The following is a 19106-nucleotide window of genomic DNA, read 5'->3' as shown; positions in this document are numbered from 1 at the left end:
TCCTTCATAGTAAAATCATTGCGTGAATCTATTATTGTATTTGCAGGTCCGAGGGAAAAAAAGTAATTTTTATTATAATGTCATGCAATTCTACATAATCTTTTTTAATACCACACAAATGATTATAGCAGCCTATAGCCTAATTTAGTCTGTCAAACAGGTAGGCCTGGGTAACCATTCTGTACATTTCGATCCATCCATAAGGATTGACTTGTAAAACATCAATTTATGCCCAGTTTATATTGGCCAGGCTAGCCTACATTATGTAATATTTTGGGGGGAATGTGCATGCTTTAATAAAGTCGTGGATGAGCCGTTTGAATCAAGTTTATTTACTCATCCGCCTACATGGGAACGTTTTTGTTAGAATATGAACACTGACCCCTAGAGTCAAGTGGGGATCACAGCAAGATTTACTACAAAGGCTGTGTAGCATCTAAAAAGACAGCCCCTTTTGGCAAGAGAAAACAAAACCACCAAGCTTGATTTAATCAGATTTGATCTAATCCATGTGTATTGCACAGCAGTCGAGACAGACTCAAGGAGACTTCGAAGCTCAGAGGCAGTCTGGTGACATCCCCACTGGAGCACTGAGGCCTGGGGCTGATATACAGATATCCAGGTAGTGGCTTATGAGCATACCTTCTAATATATAAAATGGAAAACGTGTTATGTAATACTGCACTGTGGCGCTTATGTGCTTGTCAGTAATAATTCTAGAAGGAGATTACTGTATGCAGTCTAAAGGACAGATTACCACAAATTATGTTGAATTGGAGTGGAAACGAGTCTAGTACGTCACCTATTTTTAAAAGAGCAAAAAACAGATATGGTGTTTTACTTCAAATTTGCACCCAGTGCTGTTAGGCGCAATGATCAATATTTTATTGGTTGAAACAGGACATAACGGAAAGATATCGACCAAAAGATGAACAGTAGGCTATTGTTACCCAGTACCCACATGACAATTTGCCTGTTCAGACTATCCATCTGCTTTTGTGCATTCCTGTGTGCTCACTAGCTTCCCACTAGGCCCCCCATGAGCTAGCCTACTTCAAACAGCTGGTATTTTCTGATCTTCGCCATCTTTTTCCCACTGAAGCAATACTGAGCAGAAGGAAGTCGCATAATCGATTGTTCCCCCACTCTGTGGTTGGTCTTTTGTGGTGCATCATGCATTGTGTATTAGGTTTATTTTGGTCGCTCTGTTTACATTGCAGTCATTATGTGATAACAGGCCACTGGCCCTGATACTAACACGTCTTGGGCGTTCTCTCTGTGAACTGTTTGTCCTCCGGGTTGTTTACACGCTGTTTAAATTGGGCCTTTCACAGGAAGGTTAGGATTTCGTGTGTGTGTTATCGAATGACTAACAAAAACCAACAAAAGTCCTTGAAGGTAACAAGTACTCTTAACTACTTCCTATCACAGGGTGTTTCTCTGTACTTGTACTTCTGCTTCTAGCCTGTTAATTAGTAACTACATAGGCCACATTAACTTAGGTAACTTAACAGAGCTCAGTTGTTATTTTCTACGTTAGATAATTGAAAACATTAGGAATCATCTAATCACTGATCTTCAGTCATAATGAATCAAATGAACCAGCTGAATGAGATAATTACTCAAGTGAACTGTCACGGCAGTGAGCTTTATCTTAAATGACTAAAACAAACCAAACTGAAATGAAAACAAACAGGAACTCTGAACCGTAATAATTCACTTGTCATTCATGCCCTAATATCCTTGAGGCTAATACTGTTTTGCAACTTTGTCTGCAATAGGGGTGTGAAAGTTTAAATGTTAAAGAAATTGGGATCCCTAACTGAAAAATATTTATTTTTATTTTTATGTAGATCCAGAAAGTAAACGGTGTGAAGCGAACCCATGCATATGTGCCGATACTGTGTGAGAGTGACGTGTTGCATCTCTCTCATCTCTATCCTAGCTTATTCATTGATGATCCGGCCCTGCTTTACTGAAGTTGCGAGACATTGCAGGCCAAGAAATTGCGAGATAGAGCTTTTGATTGCCGATAGATAGCCTAGGCCTGGTGCACGGTTCTGACTCTCTGCCTGTTGGTCGACCTGCCTATACTGTGCCCCTCCCCCCTCTCTCTCCATCCCTCACTAGCTCGCTCTGAAAGATGCAAGTGTTTGATTAGTTGCCGTACTTCCCGAAAACACAGTCTCCTCCGTTCTAAAAATACAAAATCTTAGGAGTCAATTCCTAGCGGAATCGAATCTTGACACTCAGAAATGTGAGTCGAGGAATCAATTATTTTGAAGTCTACTTTCCACCACTACGTCATTGTCGTTAACAGTTGGAAAAATGGCAGAGAAAGGCAAGCGACAGCAGCAAAGTCTTGTATGGCAATACTTTGAGAAGGAAATGCAAACATTGCGAGGTTGAATTGAGGTACATTAATGGCAGTACAGGTGCCATGCTTAACCATCTGAAAGGGACTCCCAAACCGTTGCTGGCAGCAGCGCATCTGTATTGTGAATTCACATGGAATTTGATACAATTTTCTTATTGTTTTAACAAAATTGTTTAATTTGTCACATCCCTAGTCTGCAGTACAATATGCTGCATCTTGTCCATTATAGAAACCAACTCAAGCTTTCATCTTCCACTTTGTCCAGTGTTCTTTGTCTTCAATACAACAACATGCTTAGTCTTTATTTCATCATCAGGACACCAACCCAAGCTTTCATGTTCCTTTGCAGAATGCCATAGTGCCCTTCAAGGAACTATGTGGCCTCTCGGCGGTGGCCAACCTGAAGCAGTGCATCCTGGCCCTGTCCTCCCGGCTGACAGGGGCTGACAACAACCCCCTCCTGGTGTTCAACCTCAAGGACCAGTACCCCACCATGGAGCCCCAGGGCCAGCTACCAGATGTCCTGAAGAAGGTGGTCACCACCTATGACATGGTGAGTACAGGAGGACTTTTGTTTGAACAGTATCATGTTTTTTTTCACATTTCCTTTGTTTTATAAGGTTAGTTGATCGAGGACATTCTTTTTTAGGAACAGGACTTGAAATCCGGGATCTTACTGCATATTTTAATGTTAATAAAAGCCTTTCTCATTAAGACCACCACTAATGTGCTGATTGTAAAAACAACCTCAAAACACCTAGAACATTAGTTTGATTCTAATCAAGTCAAGAGGGTTTAGTGGGATTTGAATGGTAACATGGGGTTAAGAGGGTTAGGTAATAGGGCAGGGGAGAGTTGTTTTAATCAAGTAATTTAATCAATGTTGACAAAGGACTGAAGTTATACCACACCTCCTCGGGCCTTAATTATATATGGCCAATATACCACGGCTAAGGGCTGTTCTTATGCACGACGCATCGCAGAGTGCCTGGATACAGCCATTAGCCGTGGTATATTGGCCATATACCACAAACCCCAGAGGTGCCTTATTGCTATTATAAACTGGTTACCAATGTAATTAGAGCAGTAAAAATACGTGTTTTGTCATACCCATGGTATATGGTCTCAAATACCACGGCTGTCAGCCAATCAGCATTCAGGGCTGAACACCCAGTTTATAATGCGTCATTGAGGCTATTTCAATACAGACCTATTACGCCTTACACCTCACCGTAATCAATGTACCTTAATAATACAAGAGTATTATAGAATGCCCATCGTCCCCATTTTGAATATTTCATTACTTATCTAATGTATATGCTACAATACAGAGCGCAAGTTAACAACAACTTGAAAGCTCTGCTAGATTATCCAATGTGGCCATGGAAAAACACTTTAGGAACATCTGATATTTCATTCTCAAATCTGTAGCCTATTTGCTCTGAATATGTATTGAATACACTTTAAAATATTACTTACTTTTGATATTTCTATTTGACACCAGCTGTTTTCTGTGTCAGACATGTTTGCTGAGCACAAAGCATAAATCCTGGAGAAGTATTGGTGAAGCTTATTATCCACTGTAGAAACACAGGTCAAAGGCTACAGACTGCATTAGGACACCATTAGCATAGCATGTCATTTACCTAATGTATTCATAATGTCTTTCTCTTGACTTTAGAACCTCCACACAGAGCATGAAGGTAATGTGCTAACTAACCTGAGAACAAATGAGTCTTGCGTAATTTTACTCAAAAGTGTCTCACTCATTGAGAGTCATGGACAGGCGGCAGTGAAGTTTGGATCATGAGTTAAGCGTTAGACAATGACTCGTGTGTCCTCAGGAAATTTTATGAAAATGTGAAGAGAACGAAGATCCAGTCGTGTGTCGTCGTCCCCCGGATACATTTTATGTAGAAGGACTGAGAAGCTCAGTTTGGGTGACATTTTAAAAGGACATTCTGCTCCAAAAGGAATAAATACAATTATGCTGACACGCCCCTTGCCTGTATTCCCCCCCAAAACTTTCCCTGGTTGCCACTACTCTTGCTCAACTAAATATGTAATCTGTCTCATCACTCCCAAAAATGATGAGGTAGGGAAGTGTTTTACCCCAAGTTACCCTACAATTGACCCGTGTTACGTTTAGGTCCACTCTCCCTATGCACTCGAGGTGAATTGCGGAGCGGTAATGTGCTCAACCATGCCGCTGCTAAAAACTCTTGGTTTAAAATGTTGCAGTTGAGAAATAAGTATGAATGGAAAGCTGGGATCCAACTCTTTTTTAAACAAATTATATTTAAAACTGTTATTTTCCCCCACAATTGTATTAAGAATTGTTGTGCATTGACTGCTTGTCAGAATGCAGGTTTCCCTCCCTTTGGCACTCATCACTTGAATGCGCCTTGAGAGGAATATTTCTCTTGCATAGAATACACAACAACAAGCCGACTAGGTAAATACCGTTGAAGTCGGAAGTTTACATACACTTAGGTTGGAGTCATTAAAACTCATTTTTCAACCACTCCACAAATGTCTTGTTAACAAACTATAGTTTTGGCAAGTCGGTTAGGACATCTACTTTGTGTATGACACAAGTAAATTTTCCAACAATTGTTTACAGACAGATTATTTCATTTATAATTCAGTGTATCCCAATTCCAGTTGGTCAGAAGTTTACATGCACTAATTTGACTGTGCCTTTAAACAGCTTGGAAAATTACAGAAAATGATGCCATGGCTTTAGAAGCTTCTGATAGCCTAAATTATGTCAATTAGCCTAATTGACATAATTTGAGCCAATTGGAGGTGTACCTGTGAATGTATTTCAAGGCCTACCTTAACTCAGTGCCTCTTTGCTTGACATCATGAAAAATCTAAATAAATCAGCCAAGACCTCAGAAAAAAAATTGTAGACCTCCACAAGTCTGGTTCATCCTTGGGATCAATTTCCAAACGCCTGAAGGTACCACGTTCATCTGTACAAACAGTAGTACGCAAGTATAAACACCATGGGACCACTCAGCCGACATACCGCTCATGCTTGGAAGCCGAAGAACACCATCCCAACCGTGAAGCACTGGCGTGGCAGCATCATGTTGTGGGGGTGCTTTTATGCAGGAGGTACTGGTGCACTTCACAAAATAGATGGCATCATGAGGAGGGAAATTATGTGGATATAGTGAAGCAACATCTCAAGACTTCAGTCAGGAAGTTAAATCTTGGTCGCAAATGGGTCTTCCAAATGGACAAGGACACCAAGCATACTTGCAAGCAAAGTTGTGGCAAAATGGCCATCACAAAGCCCTGACCTGAATCCTATAGAACATTTATGGGCAGAACTGAAAAAGCATGTGCGAGCAAGGAGGTCTACAAACCTGACTCCGTTACACCAGCTCTGCCAACTTATGTGGGAAGCTTGTGGAAGGCTTCCTGAAACGTTTGACCCAAGTTAAAGGCAATTTAAAGGCAATGCTACCAAATACTAATTGAGTGTATGTAAACTTCTGACCCACTGGGAATGTGATGAAAGAAATAAAAGTTGAAATAAATCAGTCTCTCTCCTATTATTCTGACATTTCACATTCTTAAAATAAAGTGGTGATCCTAACTGACTGAGTTTAAATGTATTTGGCTAAGGTGTATGTAAACTTCGGACTTCAACTGTAGATATAAACTATTCTATTATGGGTTTGTCTGGTTTTGTTTGCAGATTAAAAGTAAATGTGGACTCTTCCAGTATCTTCAAAGTGCTCCTCTGCAGAAATTGTCTTAAATTAATGTGATGTTCTTTGTGTTGAAAATGTATTGTGTAGATTTTTCTAGAAAAAATGTAGGGAAGTACCAATGTGTCACAAAGTAGTAGTTTGTTTATGATAATCATTACCATTTTGAAGCCTTGTAAAACACTCCCAGTAGCACCACAAAATACACAAATCACCATCGCTAGTATTTAGCGAGCAAAGCCAGCGTTCAGTTCAGCTGCTTACCTCTCAATCCACTATAAATACCTCCCCATGTTGCGTTGTCTGTCACCAAGGCTGTAATTTCTTCACCCATTAGTAAAGTAATCAGTGTGCCTGACAGCCTCCAGCCCTGTTACTGCAGCTGTGGACTGTCACAAACAGCCCCCCCCTCCTCCCCCACACACCCCGCCCGCCTCCCTCAGCTTAGTCACGACGTGTTACACTCATCACAGACTGTAGGAATGCTCTGGGTTGCCCTCGCAAAACTAGGTGTGATGCCCACCTCAATAAATATATAGGTCATATTATTAATTGTCAGTGCTTTCAAATAATTTTAAGTCACTCCTAATTTTCAAATGATGTATCACCAAAGAACATTTTCTAATTGCTTTACACCCAAGTGGGGATATTAGGTAATAGAGGGCTGGAGTCTGTTTGAAACCTTCATCTCCCTTTTCACTGCCTGAAGTGGAACGCCCAGCAGTCCACCATGGACAGGCTGTCACAGACACACAGTCACAGTGCTGCTGATCCCCTCAGCTCCTGTCACATCGCTCTCAATGCTCCTAAGTATGTACTCTCCTCTTTCTCACTGGCTGGAAAACTGGCACAGCAACAGGGATCGATCTCGGGGGGGCCATATTGTTGGGTCACCGGCCGACCGTCAGAGATTGACTTGGCAACTGGAGCTCTGCTGAAACAGCTGCCCACGCTCCCCACCCCAAGCCCCCCGCCCGGTCTGCCTTGGCAATAGAACAAGACCGCCTGCTTTTATTATGTGACCTTGCAGTGCTCTTAAGTCACTGAGGGAATGTACAAGTCAATTACGCCAGAGCAGCGAACATAAAGCCCAGCACCCGTGGCACTAATTGAAACGGAAGGCTGCCGTAACTGTGTCATCTCGCCCCAGAATCGCATTAAGAAACCTATTCTAATTTTAGATGATACATCATTTCCTTCAGATTATCATATTAATTGCACTCCGAGAGACGGTAAGAAAGGAGAAAGATCCAGATGGTCGTACCCGTGTCTACGGCTCCTGGGTCGTGCAGTGGGTATTTACCAGGATCCATGACAGTAAACACACGCATCATTAACCTCCCGAAATACCCCCGATGTACCAGGGATGTATTTATTTTTTCGTCAGGCATTAGAAGTACAAATGAGCCTCTTATCTGTGATCAGAGCCACCATGACAATTTCAACACAGTCAGAGGTCAGAAGTGTGTGCGCTCAATTAAGGCAGGGAGCTAAATTTAGCGGTCCGCTACCCAGCTGTAATGCCACAGATAAGGCTGCGTTACGCCTCTGAACTAAGCCTCTCCTATTTACAACAGATTGCTGTAATAAACAATAATAACCTACTCTTGAAATCACATGTTTTCAGACCAACTCTGAAACAGGACTTTTATAACGGTAATATGCAATTACTGTAATACCCTAGTTGTCTTGCAACTTTCAATAACATGCTCTGATCCACTCCCCTCCCTCTGTTTTTACCGTGCCTCAGCACAACTCCTGCTACTTGGCCCTTCTATCTCTGTAATAAGGGCCTAGGTTTCTTTCTCCCCCGCACTGGATACATACTCCGCAAAATGAAGATTGCTCACCACCACAGGATGCTTGGCTGCTGTAAAGGGAATAAAGAGGTTCAAATGGACTGTGTTTTCTCCTCTCCTGACAGATGATCCAGACCAGCAAGACTCTGCTGGAGAACTCTGAGGGAGTCTACGACCGAATACTGCTAACCCAGAAAGCAGGTAAGAAAGGGAAAGTGGATACCTAGTCAGTTGTCGAACTGAATGTATTCAACTGAAATGTGTCTTCTGCATTTAACTGAATCAGAGAGGTGCAGGCGTCTGCCTTAATCGACATCCACGTCTTCGGCACCCTGGGAACTGTGGGTTAACTGCCTTGCTCAGGGGCAGAACGACAGATTTGTACCTTGTCAGCTCGGGGGATTGGATCCAGCAACCTTCCGGTTACTGGCCCAACGCTCGAGAGGGATAGAGCTGAATAAAGAGCGACGTTTAGCATGAAAAGCCCATTTCCCTGCAAAGATCCACTGTCCCTCAGATCTTCCCTTCTTCCTTTCATATACAATCATCCCCCCTCTCTGAAGTATGCCATGGAGAGCGGCAGCTAACAAAAAAGATGGACTGATTATGCCGGCCCTGTTACATAAGAGTTATTAACATCTGATTCATGCTCATTTCTGTGACCCGGATGCTTTGAAACGCTGCTTTGGATGTGCCTGGTTTTTGATGATTCTCACGGCGTCGGCCTCGCTGCTCCTCTAATTAGGAGGGTTGCAGCTGAGGTGGTAAACACCCAGGTTCTGAACAGAACAACATCAAAGACTGGCAGGCGGCTGCGGTCTCTTTATGCCTGGTTTCCTCCAGGAAGCGCACCGCTACAAGACGTGCAGAATGAGATCAATCCCATTTATAACAAATGAACGGGACTCATTTACCAGAATGGATGAAAATATATATATATTTTTTTGTCTGAGCAATTGATCGGAAAATAATTGATCTCATTGTTAGGAGAATTCTGCGTTTGCACTTTGATATGAATATTGCAGCTTGTGTGCTCTTGCAATTTTATTATATCTGTGCTCTTAGCACTGTTTATCCCACTCCTTTGGTGAGTCTCTGTGAGAATAGCCTTCTGGCCCTGCATAATGTGTTGACTTGACTTGGGCAGGGGCAGTGTTAATCCAGTCTGCTCTGAGACGTGGGGGATCGGGAGGATCTTGGAGCCTTGATAGTGTGATTGGCAGCTCATCAATGGAACACGCTGGCAGAGATCCCACCCCTCGCTCCAAGGTGGGAGAGTCTTGGCTTGAGAAGCTGTCAGAATGTTCACTCTCTCTTCCTTCCCCCATTATGAGAGGAACTCAACAAGGTGGATTTTTCCAGAAAGAGCTCTAGTGGTTCAAACTCTGCAAAACCAAATTGTGTGCTTTAAAAGCAGCATAAAATTGACCTGTAGATTTACTACAGTACAAATAAAATCATATTCAATCATTTAGACGTCTGTGTCTTTAATCTAATGCAGCGTATTTCAGCAATGTTTCCCATCTAAGCATTGTAGATGTTTCATTTATCATGGAGTAACTTGCTTGGAGCGCAGAGTGAAGAAAAATCGGGCCGTCGTTCCGGGGGCTGGGATTTATTGGTTTCCAGATGGATGACATATAAAATATTCATTGTCTTGGCTCATCAAGGGGGCAGAGGAGTGTGTCTTTTTAACTGAGGTGTGCGTCGCAAATCAATGGCTTCTCGCCGTCGTCTCCTCTTCTTAGTATTCATCACAACACCTACAGGACCTGCCTTCAAGCTGCTGCCCGAGACATTAGCCATTGGTAGTCTGAGAGTTAAGATGTGAACTGCCTAAAGGAATGGTGCTGAAAGAGACAACAAAAACAACTCTGTCTCTAGGCAGCAGGGTGATATGGAATTGTGCTCAGATGGTTCACTTTTTGGTGTTTGCTAGATTTGTAGTATTACAGTATATTGTGTCTATAGTCTGGAAGCATTCCTCTTCAAAGTTGCTATGAAACCATCACACTTTTTCAATGTATGGCTATTTGCCTCTAATCTTTTGAAATGTCTATGAAAAATGAACCTAAAAGTAACTAGGGATGGGCACACGTACACAGTACTCGATTTAAAGTTTGCATTTGTTTACTAATTACTCGAATACAAGTACTCGAAATTCACAAATGCAACTATGTAGTTGGTTACCTTTATAAGCACTGACAATTTCAAACTCGGGTAAGGTGTGTGTATTCTTTGTGAAGTATGTCAAGTGCAGTGAAAAATGTGTTAAGTTTGGTTTTCAGTTCTGTATCAGAACAACCAGCATAGCGCAAACTTTTTTGCCTTCAGCACCGTTTCACGCTAACATGTGAGTACTCCATTATTTCCATTGAGTACTCAAACACAGAGATTCTTTCAGATTCCCATCCCTAAAAGGTACCTAACTAGGCCACTCAGTTGAGCCAAAACGATAGGCTACTGAAGCTAGGAAATGCTTCATATGCATTTGTATTATTTCATTAGTTAATATGGGCACACAAGACAACTAAACAAGTTAAACATGGGCTTCCACATTAGCTGCCCAAGCCTTCTGGTCACTACCAGGCACCATATCAAATCTACTGGGCTGGATTCAACCACTGACATTTTGCAAAATAGGACACAGCAGATGTGGTAATTTCATTGATACGTATTGTCAGCTGTGAGTGGAAAATGGGTCAATACAAACTGTATTCCCTCCGGACAGTGAGCAGAACATTTTAGCAAAAAGCTACTGGAGTTCGGAGTAATCCATCATAACTGCTCAGAGAGCAAACCGCCTCAAAAGACCCTCTGGGTAACAATAAACAAAGCTCAGTACTTATTTTACCTTTATTTAACTAGGCAAGTCAGTTAAGAACAAATTCTTATTTTCAATGATGGCCTAGTGGGTTTTAACTGCCTTGTTCAGGGGCAGAACGACAGATTTGTACCTTGTCAGCTTGGGGATTCGAATTTGCAACCTTTCGGTTACTAGCTCTAACCACTAGACTATCCTGCCGCACCTTTAGACTTACTGTCTAAAGCGCACAGATCAAATACAATACTCGACACTCACACAGTTACCAAATAACATCTGGGACAATTCAATAGCTGAACCTCAAAATACACCTAGTCTGGACAGAGTAACGCTTATAACAGGTCCCACCTAGGTTAACTTTTAAAAACTGCCTAAAAAAACAAGCTAAAGGGAAAATGTGGAACATAAGATGAATGGGAAAACCCCATTACAGTAATGGCCATTAAATGCAGTAGGTGATTATTCTACAGGGTCAAATGTATCATCTATTCAGGAGGATTGGGGACACTCAATCAATGTGTTGCTTTTGCAATTCAATCCATTATTAATAAACCTAGTAAACATTGTAGCCTAGGCTACAATACAGGTTTGGGGAAACGGTTTCATTAATATTTCCTATGACTGGGCACTCTGGTCCAAGTTCATTATGCTGAGTTATTGAGCTCCAAGCAGACGAGGGAGAAGATTACACCATCTAAAGAAGCTAATCCCTGTTGTATTGTTATTGGCCACGGCAAACCCCCTTCCTACCTGCTGCTCGGTTATGGACTGTCAAAGGTGACTGAGAACCTTTTGGTGGCTCTATACAGTCTCTGTCAGCGAACATAAGCTTGCAGAGAATTGAGTTTGAAAGGGTTTGCTCAGAATGACAGAATTAGTCCCCCGCCCCCCCAACTCTACACTGCGTTGCTAAGCAACCCCTGCTGAGAGTTGGTGCGTGTGTGTGTCTTTCCAGCACAGTCATGCTTCATGAGTACAACAGTAGTGACTGTAGTTACAGCAGCACAGCACCTGAGGGTGGGGATAATCATTCCGGAATCATTCAAATGTTTCACAGTGCACAAATTCAAAATGGCTGGGAGGAACAGATTATTAGGACTGTGTATGGTCCCCAAAAAAAAGTCTATGCCCTACGTATTCTCTGTAAGAGAATACAATACTAGCCTCAACCAGGGCCTAATTTGTGAACATTTCTTTGGCCATTTTCTGTCTCGACTCTTCATCTAGGTCAGCTATGTGCTAACTGCTGGAGTTCCAATATCACAGACCTCAGAATCTCCTCAACATCCATCCATCCATCCATCCATCCAACCCACACCCACCCCACTGTATATCTCACATGTATGGTGTTTGGTGTTGCCATGGAAACAACGCCAACAGGGCTGGGAACCGACCCAGAGCTGATAGAGCGCCGCGATAGATCTGAGCATGCTCAGTCCGACCGTTTCAGCTTGTGTTTGTATGTGTGTGGTCTGGTGAAGCTATTAGTAGTATACCAAGCTCCCGTTACCGAGCACCTTAACGGCCAGACCCTCAGCTGTTGCTCTGATGTTGTGGACTCCACTGCAACGTGACTCAAATCAAACACACGGCAATGTTCGTCTGTGTATCCTAACGGAGAGCAGCACGCAGTCCGAGAGGAGGAGGAAAGGGAGGAAGGGAGTTCCTCGGGAGACAAGTCCCTCCTCTGCTCAGCGCCTTGATGCTAATCCACAGTGAGGGGATGTCGTGTCTGTCTGCCCTGCCCATGCTAGTCTTGCTCTCTCTTTCTCTCATGCTCTCAAGAGAAGACGTCTCTCTCCATTTTGACCTCACCAGCTTTGCCTCCTTCCTCATGTTGTCTGCTGGGCAGCTGTTTTCAGGCTGGTGTAATTTCTATAGACAATGAAAACAAAAACTGAACCAGGTAGTTCTAGTACTGTATGTACACTGAGAGACAAACATACAAAACTGACAAAGAGACAGATGGTTAAATCCGAAATGAATACTTAACGTATGATCATCTAAAGTGTGTTGGTGTTTTATCATTGTCTCACACGTCAAGAATGAAACCAAATGTGTGAAGGTCTTAACTTAAGACTTTTCCCATAGTGCTGACACTTGCCTAACCCCAATTGGCATTTCATGCAAACCTAGCATATAAATGCATTGAGCATTGTACGTCAATGCTAGCCTCTGTGACAAATGTGTGTGAATACAGAGCGTAAAACTCATGTGTCCCCTGACCCCTCTCTCCCCAGCGATGGAGTTCCATGAGAACCTCCATGACATGGCGGTGAAGGAGGGCCTGAAGGGCAGGAAGCTGGCCAAGGCTGTGGAGAGCTTCACCTGGAACATAACCATCCTCAAGGTAACGATAATGAATTTGTTTTTGCAATCTTTTTTTTGTGACAGTCTTTAGCTTTTGTTTAATCTATTTAAACGTTTAAAACCATCACGTATAAATCGATCTGTGGACACCGTAGATCAAAATGGCTTGCATTGAGTGGTAGCCCTGATTCTCAGACACAGGTGTATGTCTCTTCTGCCTGTATGAAGCAGGATGTGAAATCTGACACTACTTGCAGCAGGGATGTCCCTCCTACCATTTAATTCGCTCTTCCGACTGTATCAACTCCTGTCTGAAGCCTACAGTGCCCTCAAAGTATTCAGACCCCTTGACTTTTTTCACATTTGTCAGCAATTTACACACAATACCCCATAATGACAAAGCGAAAACAGGTTTTTAGAAATGTTTTGAAAATGTATTAATAACAAAAAACAGATGCCTTATTTTTGTAAGAATACAGGCTCTTTGCAATGAGACTCATAATTGAGCTCAGGTGCATCCTGTTTCCATTCATCATCCTTGAGATGTTTCTACACCTTGATTGGAGGCCACTTGTGGTAAATTCAATTGATTGGACATGATTTGGAAAGACACACCTGTCTATATAAGGTCCCACAGTTGACAGGGCAGGTCAGAGCAAAAACCAAGCCATGAGATCGAAGGAATTGTCCGTGGAGCTCTGATACAGGATTGTGTCGGCACAGATCTGGGGAAGGGTACTGAACGATTTCTGCAGCATTGAAGGTCCCCAAAAACACAGTGGCCTCCATCATTCTTAAATGGAAGAAGTTTGGAACCACCAACCACCCGGCCAAACTGAGCCGGAAGGAACTGCCCGGCTAAACTGAGCAATCAGGGAAGGGCCTTGGTCAGGGAGGTGACCAAGAACCTGATGGTCACTCTGACAGAGCTCTAGAGTTTGTCTGTGGAGATGGGAGAACCTTCCAGAAGGACAACCATCTCTGCAGCACTCCTCAATAAAAGGCACATGACAGCCCGTTTGCCAAAAGGCCCTTAAAGACTCTCAGACCATGAGAAACAAGATTCAATGGTCTGATGAAACCAAGATTGAACTCTTTGGCTTGAATGCCAAGGGTCACGTCCAAAGGAAACCTGGCACCATCCCTACGGTGAAGTGTGGTGGCAGCATCTTGCTGTGGGGGTGTTTTTCAGCGACAAGGACTGGGAGACTAGTCAGGTTCGAGGCAAAGATGAACGGAGCAAAGTACAGAGATCCTTAACGAAAACCTTCTCCAGAGCTCTGACTGGGGCGAAGGTTCACCTTCCAACAGGACAACAACCCTAAGCACACAGCCAAGACAACGCATGAGTGGCTTCGGGGACAAGTCTCTGAATGTCCTTGAGTGGCCCAGCCAGAGCCCTGACTTGAAGCCAATCTAACATCTCTGGAGACCTGAAAATAGCTGTGCAGCAACGCTTCCCATCCAACCTGACAGAGTTTGAGAGGATCTGCAGAGAATGGGGGAAACTCCCAAATACAGGTGTGCCAAGCTTGTAGCGTCATACCCAAGAAGACTCGGCTGTAGTTGCTGCCAAAGGTGCTTCAAGAAAGTACTGAGTAAAGGGTCTGAATACTTATGTAATATTTCTAAAATAATTAATAGATTAACAAAAAATACTTTGTTTGTCGTAGATGGAGAATATTAAAATGAGATGAAAGGCGAGTTCCTAACGAGTTCAGGAAGCCAAGCTAGAGCTCTGAGAGATGTTCAAAGCGATGGGGCCGACGTTTTGATAGAGACCTTTAGAAACTTTGCACATTTTCTCTAACACTAAATATACAAATATGTATTTTACAGTTATAAGGAAGGTGAAATCTTAATGGATTTGAAAAAATGTCATTTCAAGCCTTATACATGCAGTTTTGTGGAGTAGGAAATAATCAAAATATGATCTGTGTAATTAAGCTTGTGTCCTCAATAGTGACTACACCTCTGCAATTTATAACAATTTTTACTAGAAAAGTGAGAGTTTAACCTTTGGAGTATGCATCATTACTAGTTATTGTTTATCTCATGAGAAATAATTACTTTGGGGGATTACGTAGATTACATTTTTGATTACATTTAGTTACATGTAAGAGGTTTATCTTAATGTTTGTTTTGAGGACAGACATAAGCAGTGAATTTAAATTCAAGAAACAACTTCAGAGCGAACACTTCAGAGATTATGATTCCACAGTGCAGTTGAGCTTCACTAAATAAGGAAAAAACTATGTTTTTTGAGAGTTTGTTTACAGAAGGGACATAAGGTAGCTAGGTTTAAATTGACATTTGTTTTTCAGCTGCAGCGCGGTGGAATAAGAGCCTATGTCTGAGCTAGTTAGATTGCACACACTGTCTGATGTATTTGTCTTCATGCCGTTCATTTAATCCCTGTGTCAATGCAAGGGGTAATTATCGAGGAATGACCTTCCGCATATTTATTTGTGATATTTGCATGCGTTAATTGCATGCTCACCTCATGAGCGTTTGGGCTCATCATTTATACATCCGTCCCCGGGAAATGGAGTTTGTGCCTGGTGAGTGTTTGGCTACGCTGCATAATTCATTATACACAGAAGCAGCGGTTACGCTCCGTGGGCATTGGGGAGATGTAGGACTCCAATGTCTGACCGCGTACAACTAAGATTAAACAGTACCACACTACTCTCTCGCTTCGTGACCTTTTTGAAGGTACAATTGGTTTCACCCTTTGTCTTTCTGTTTAAACTGGAGATTCAAGTTGTTGATACATGCTCCATTGTCTCTATATTGCCATTCCTGTCATGTCCCTGCCTCCCCTACAGGGCCAGGCGGACCTGCTGAAGCACGCAAAGAGTGAGGTCCAGGAGAACCTGAAGCAGATCCACTATGCCGCACTCACCTGTAACCTCAGTAAGGACGGGCCATCAGGGAGCACGGCAGGCTCCGAGTCCAGGACCCGACCACACAGCCTGGATGCCATCCCTGAGAAAGCCACGGGGGAGGACGAGCTCTCTGAGGAGGACAACTGAAAGCTTACGCCCTAAACCCTTCATACCACCAAGTCCCTTGCCCTACCCTAGTGGCATACATAAACCTCCTTACCGCAGTCCCACACAAACCTGACTACAGTATACCTGTTCTAGTGCCGTTGCCACACAAAACTATTCTTATTCCAGTGCCGTATACAACCATTCCATTCCCACCCCAATCTCACTCAAACCTCCCTTTGATTAACCAGGTACCACACAAAAAGCCCTTAACCCCTCCTGCCCACCTCCAACGTCCAACAGCAAGATGTTGCAGGTCAACTAGGAGGGTCAAGTGAACTTGCAGCCACGGGACAGTCTTAAAGCAGTGACAACTGTAGAGAGTGCACTTATTTACAGGCAGACCCCAGGGTCTGACCCTAGGAGAGCCGCTCTGAACGGTCCGAGGATTTCTTAAGCACAATTTACGGGTTTCTGACCAACCAGAAACTAGAGCTGTGAATGTAATAGGAAACAGGAACAATGGAGAGAAGAAAAGGGAGGTGAGAGCTGTTTACAATAATGAACTTGCCAAAATACTATATGTATATATGGAGTTCTGTTACTTTTTTTGCAACGTGCTTCATTTTATTATTGTATTCTTGAGAAATAAGATTTATTTTGTAAAGGAAATGGCTTGTCCATGAAACATAACTATTTTATTTGTCTGTACAGATGTGAAATTGTGGTGTCCTTTACACTTTCCCACTGGAGAGTTCCTTTGTCGAGACGAGGGACGGATAGAGACTTTAAACCTCAGTATGTGGTCCAAAGGGTGGCAGTCGAGTCTTAAACACAGCCAGCAACTGCTTTGGGAAGGAACCATGGAGAGAGTAACTCGTTAGGCCTACGTTTTGGGATCATTTCACCATTCCACGTGAGAGGATTGAGTAAGGTGTACAAAGTAATAATACCCGTCCTGGTAACAAACTAGCACCCTATTCATGAATACGGTTTCATATATGACTGTGCCTCATTGCTACAAATCAGTCAACAAAGGGGATGGATGGTGAGGAAAGAGATACTCTTCCTCGCATCCATCCGTCTTTACCTGCTTTTCCCCACCAGTTGCTTCTAGTTTGTATTTTGTTCATTCTCTCCACAGTGCGGAAACAGCGTTGCTCCTGGTCAACTTTAGCCACCCCCCACCACCTCTGGATCTCACCACCAGTGTTTTAACTGGGCCCACACTGGTACAAAAAGTAATTCACAAACTTCAGTGCTGTGACAGTTGTTGTATTTATAACTGTTAACCATTTTTACCGACGGAGAGAATTTTTATTTATTTTTTAAATACCGGTTTTGCTTTTCTGTTCATTCCTGAAACCTTCTGAATAAACCACGTCAAATCGTTTATGGTATTTGGTGTCAGATTCAATGACAGACCGTATGAACATTCATTAACATTCTACAGTGTGCTGTTTTCTGTTGTATTAATGCTATTACTGTTCAAGGGCAGACAGAGACTGCAGGGTCTGGATATCCCAGCCATCGCATGGAGCTGCTGGAGGAACTGAAGGATCTCTATAGATTCGTTTACAGTGTGCTGATAAGGAGTGGAAAGAGCCTAGGGATATTTAGCGAACCACAGACGTGTCTGGCACATGTTCACAGATACACACAGACCTGCACGCACAGCTGATGACCCATAAAAACATAGACACAATCTTTTTTTTTTGTCACTCAGTTTGTTTCCACTTTATTTCCCTGATAGACCACTACATTGTGGTCACTTGTCGGCACAGAAAAGCACCCCAACACATCAAAGGCCCGTTCTTAGAAAAGCAGAAAGATTGTCCCCTGTAAGTCGAACCAGAGTACAGCACCACAAAATAGCATTTAGAATAGATCAAAGTTTATTGGTCGCGTACACAGATTTGCCGATGTGCAGTAATACCTTGCAATAAAAAAAAAAACATAATTAAAAAGACATTCTATAGGATACGCCATGACTAGAATACAGTATATATATATATATATGTGGGTGAAGCAGTATGTAAACATTACTCAAGTGACCAGTGTTTAATGACTACAGTATGTACATAGGGCAGCAGTCTCTAAGATGCAGGGTAGAGTACGGGGTGGTACCCGGTTAGAACCATGACTAAGGTTCAGGGCATGGTAATGGGCGGAGGCCAGCTAGCGGTGACCGTTTAACCGTCTGATGGCCTGGAAATAGAAGCTCTTTCTCAGTCTCTCTGTCCCAGCTTTGATGCACCTGTACTGTCGCCGCCTTCTAGATAGTAGCGGGGTGAACAGGCTGTGGCTCGGGTGGCTGAGGTCCTTGATGATCTTCTTGGCCTTCCTGTGACACCGGGTGCTGTAGGTGTCCTGGAGGGCAGGTAGTGTGCCCCCTGTAATGTTGAGGATGAACCTTTTGAACAGTATTTTTGTCATACTTTTTATAAATGAAACATATAGTCCTCATATGGAGAGTTGGGATTCATGTCAGTTCAGCTGCACCATCTATAGCAATGACTCAAATCTGGGTATAATGTTTTTTTTTTATGACCACCTGAAAACAAGGCAACCTGTGTATAAACTAATACAAACTTTACTGTTAAACAATCTCAAAGAAGAGAGGGGAATGGATTCCATTCGAATGCCATTCTGGATACCCATGACAAACAGTGTCTGGTTAGTATCAGTCGCACCACAGACAAGACGGGGCCTCGCAGATCACGTCAACAACCAGTGAGGACACATTCCCCATAAAGAAATCTGAATGTTTGGAATAGATCTGCTTTGTAACATTGTGAAAGGTCTAAACTTAGATATTTAGTGGGTGATGCTTTGGCTAATAAATAAACTATCCAATGTTTGCTTTAGGACAGACAGCCTCTCATGCTGTATGTGTTTATGCAGTTGTGCTTGCAAGGCACTGTAGACTACTGTAGACTTGTGAGTGAGATGGTCGGAGATGTACATGTACGTGCAATCCTCTGGTCGCTGGTCTGGCCTGAGAAGCGAGTCTCCCTGTGGTCTTCGTGATGAAGCGGTAGAGGCCATTAGTCTAGCTGTGGACCAGGCCTCATTCTC

The 19106-nt window shown here is 42.9% G+C and overlaps 1 protein-coding gene across 2 annotated transcripts in view; it reads left to right on the top strand.

Annotated features, from left to right (window-relative positions):
• Window positions 1-17421, top strand: part of LOC120048379 (inactive phospholipase C-like protein 2) — a 57542-nt gene extending 40121 nt beyond the window's left edge. The window contains exons 3-7 of one of the 2 annotated variants that reach the window (XR_005477006.1): window positions 2727-2930; window positions 8027-8102; window positions 12966-13075; window positions 15864-16570; window positions 16743-17421. Coding sequence is in view for 1 of the 2 variants with exons in the window: in XM_038994303.1 (XP_038850231.1) it covers window positions 2727-2930; window positions 8027-8102; window positions 12966-13075; window positions 15864-16070 (597 nt within the window). In the remaining variant the exon portion in view is untranslated. Of the gene's footprint in view, window positions 1-2726; window positions 2931-8026; window positions 8103-12965; window positions 13076-15863 lie in introns of both variants that reach the window. The other variant, XM_038994303.1, reaches the window with a different exon arrangement.
• The last annotated feature ends 1685 nt before the right edge of the window (window positions 17422-19106 follow it).

The sequence above is a fragment of the Salvelinus namaycush genome, chromosome 5 (assembly GCF_016432855.1).
Source record: "Salvelinus namaycush isolate Seneca chromosome 5, SaNama_1.0, whole genome shotgun sequence".
NCBI lineage: Eukaryota > Metazoa > Chordata > Actinopteri > Salmoniformes > Salmonidae > Salvelinus > Salvelinus namaycush.
This window is presented reverse-complemented; position numbering and strand designations above follow the sequence as displayed.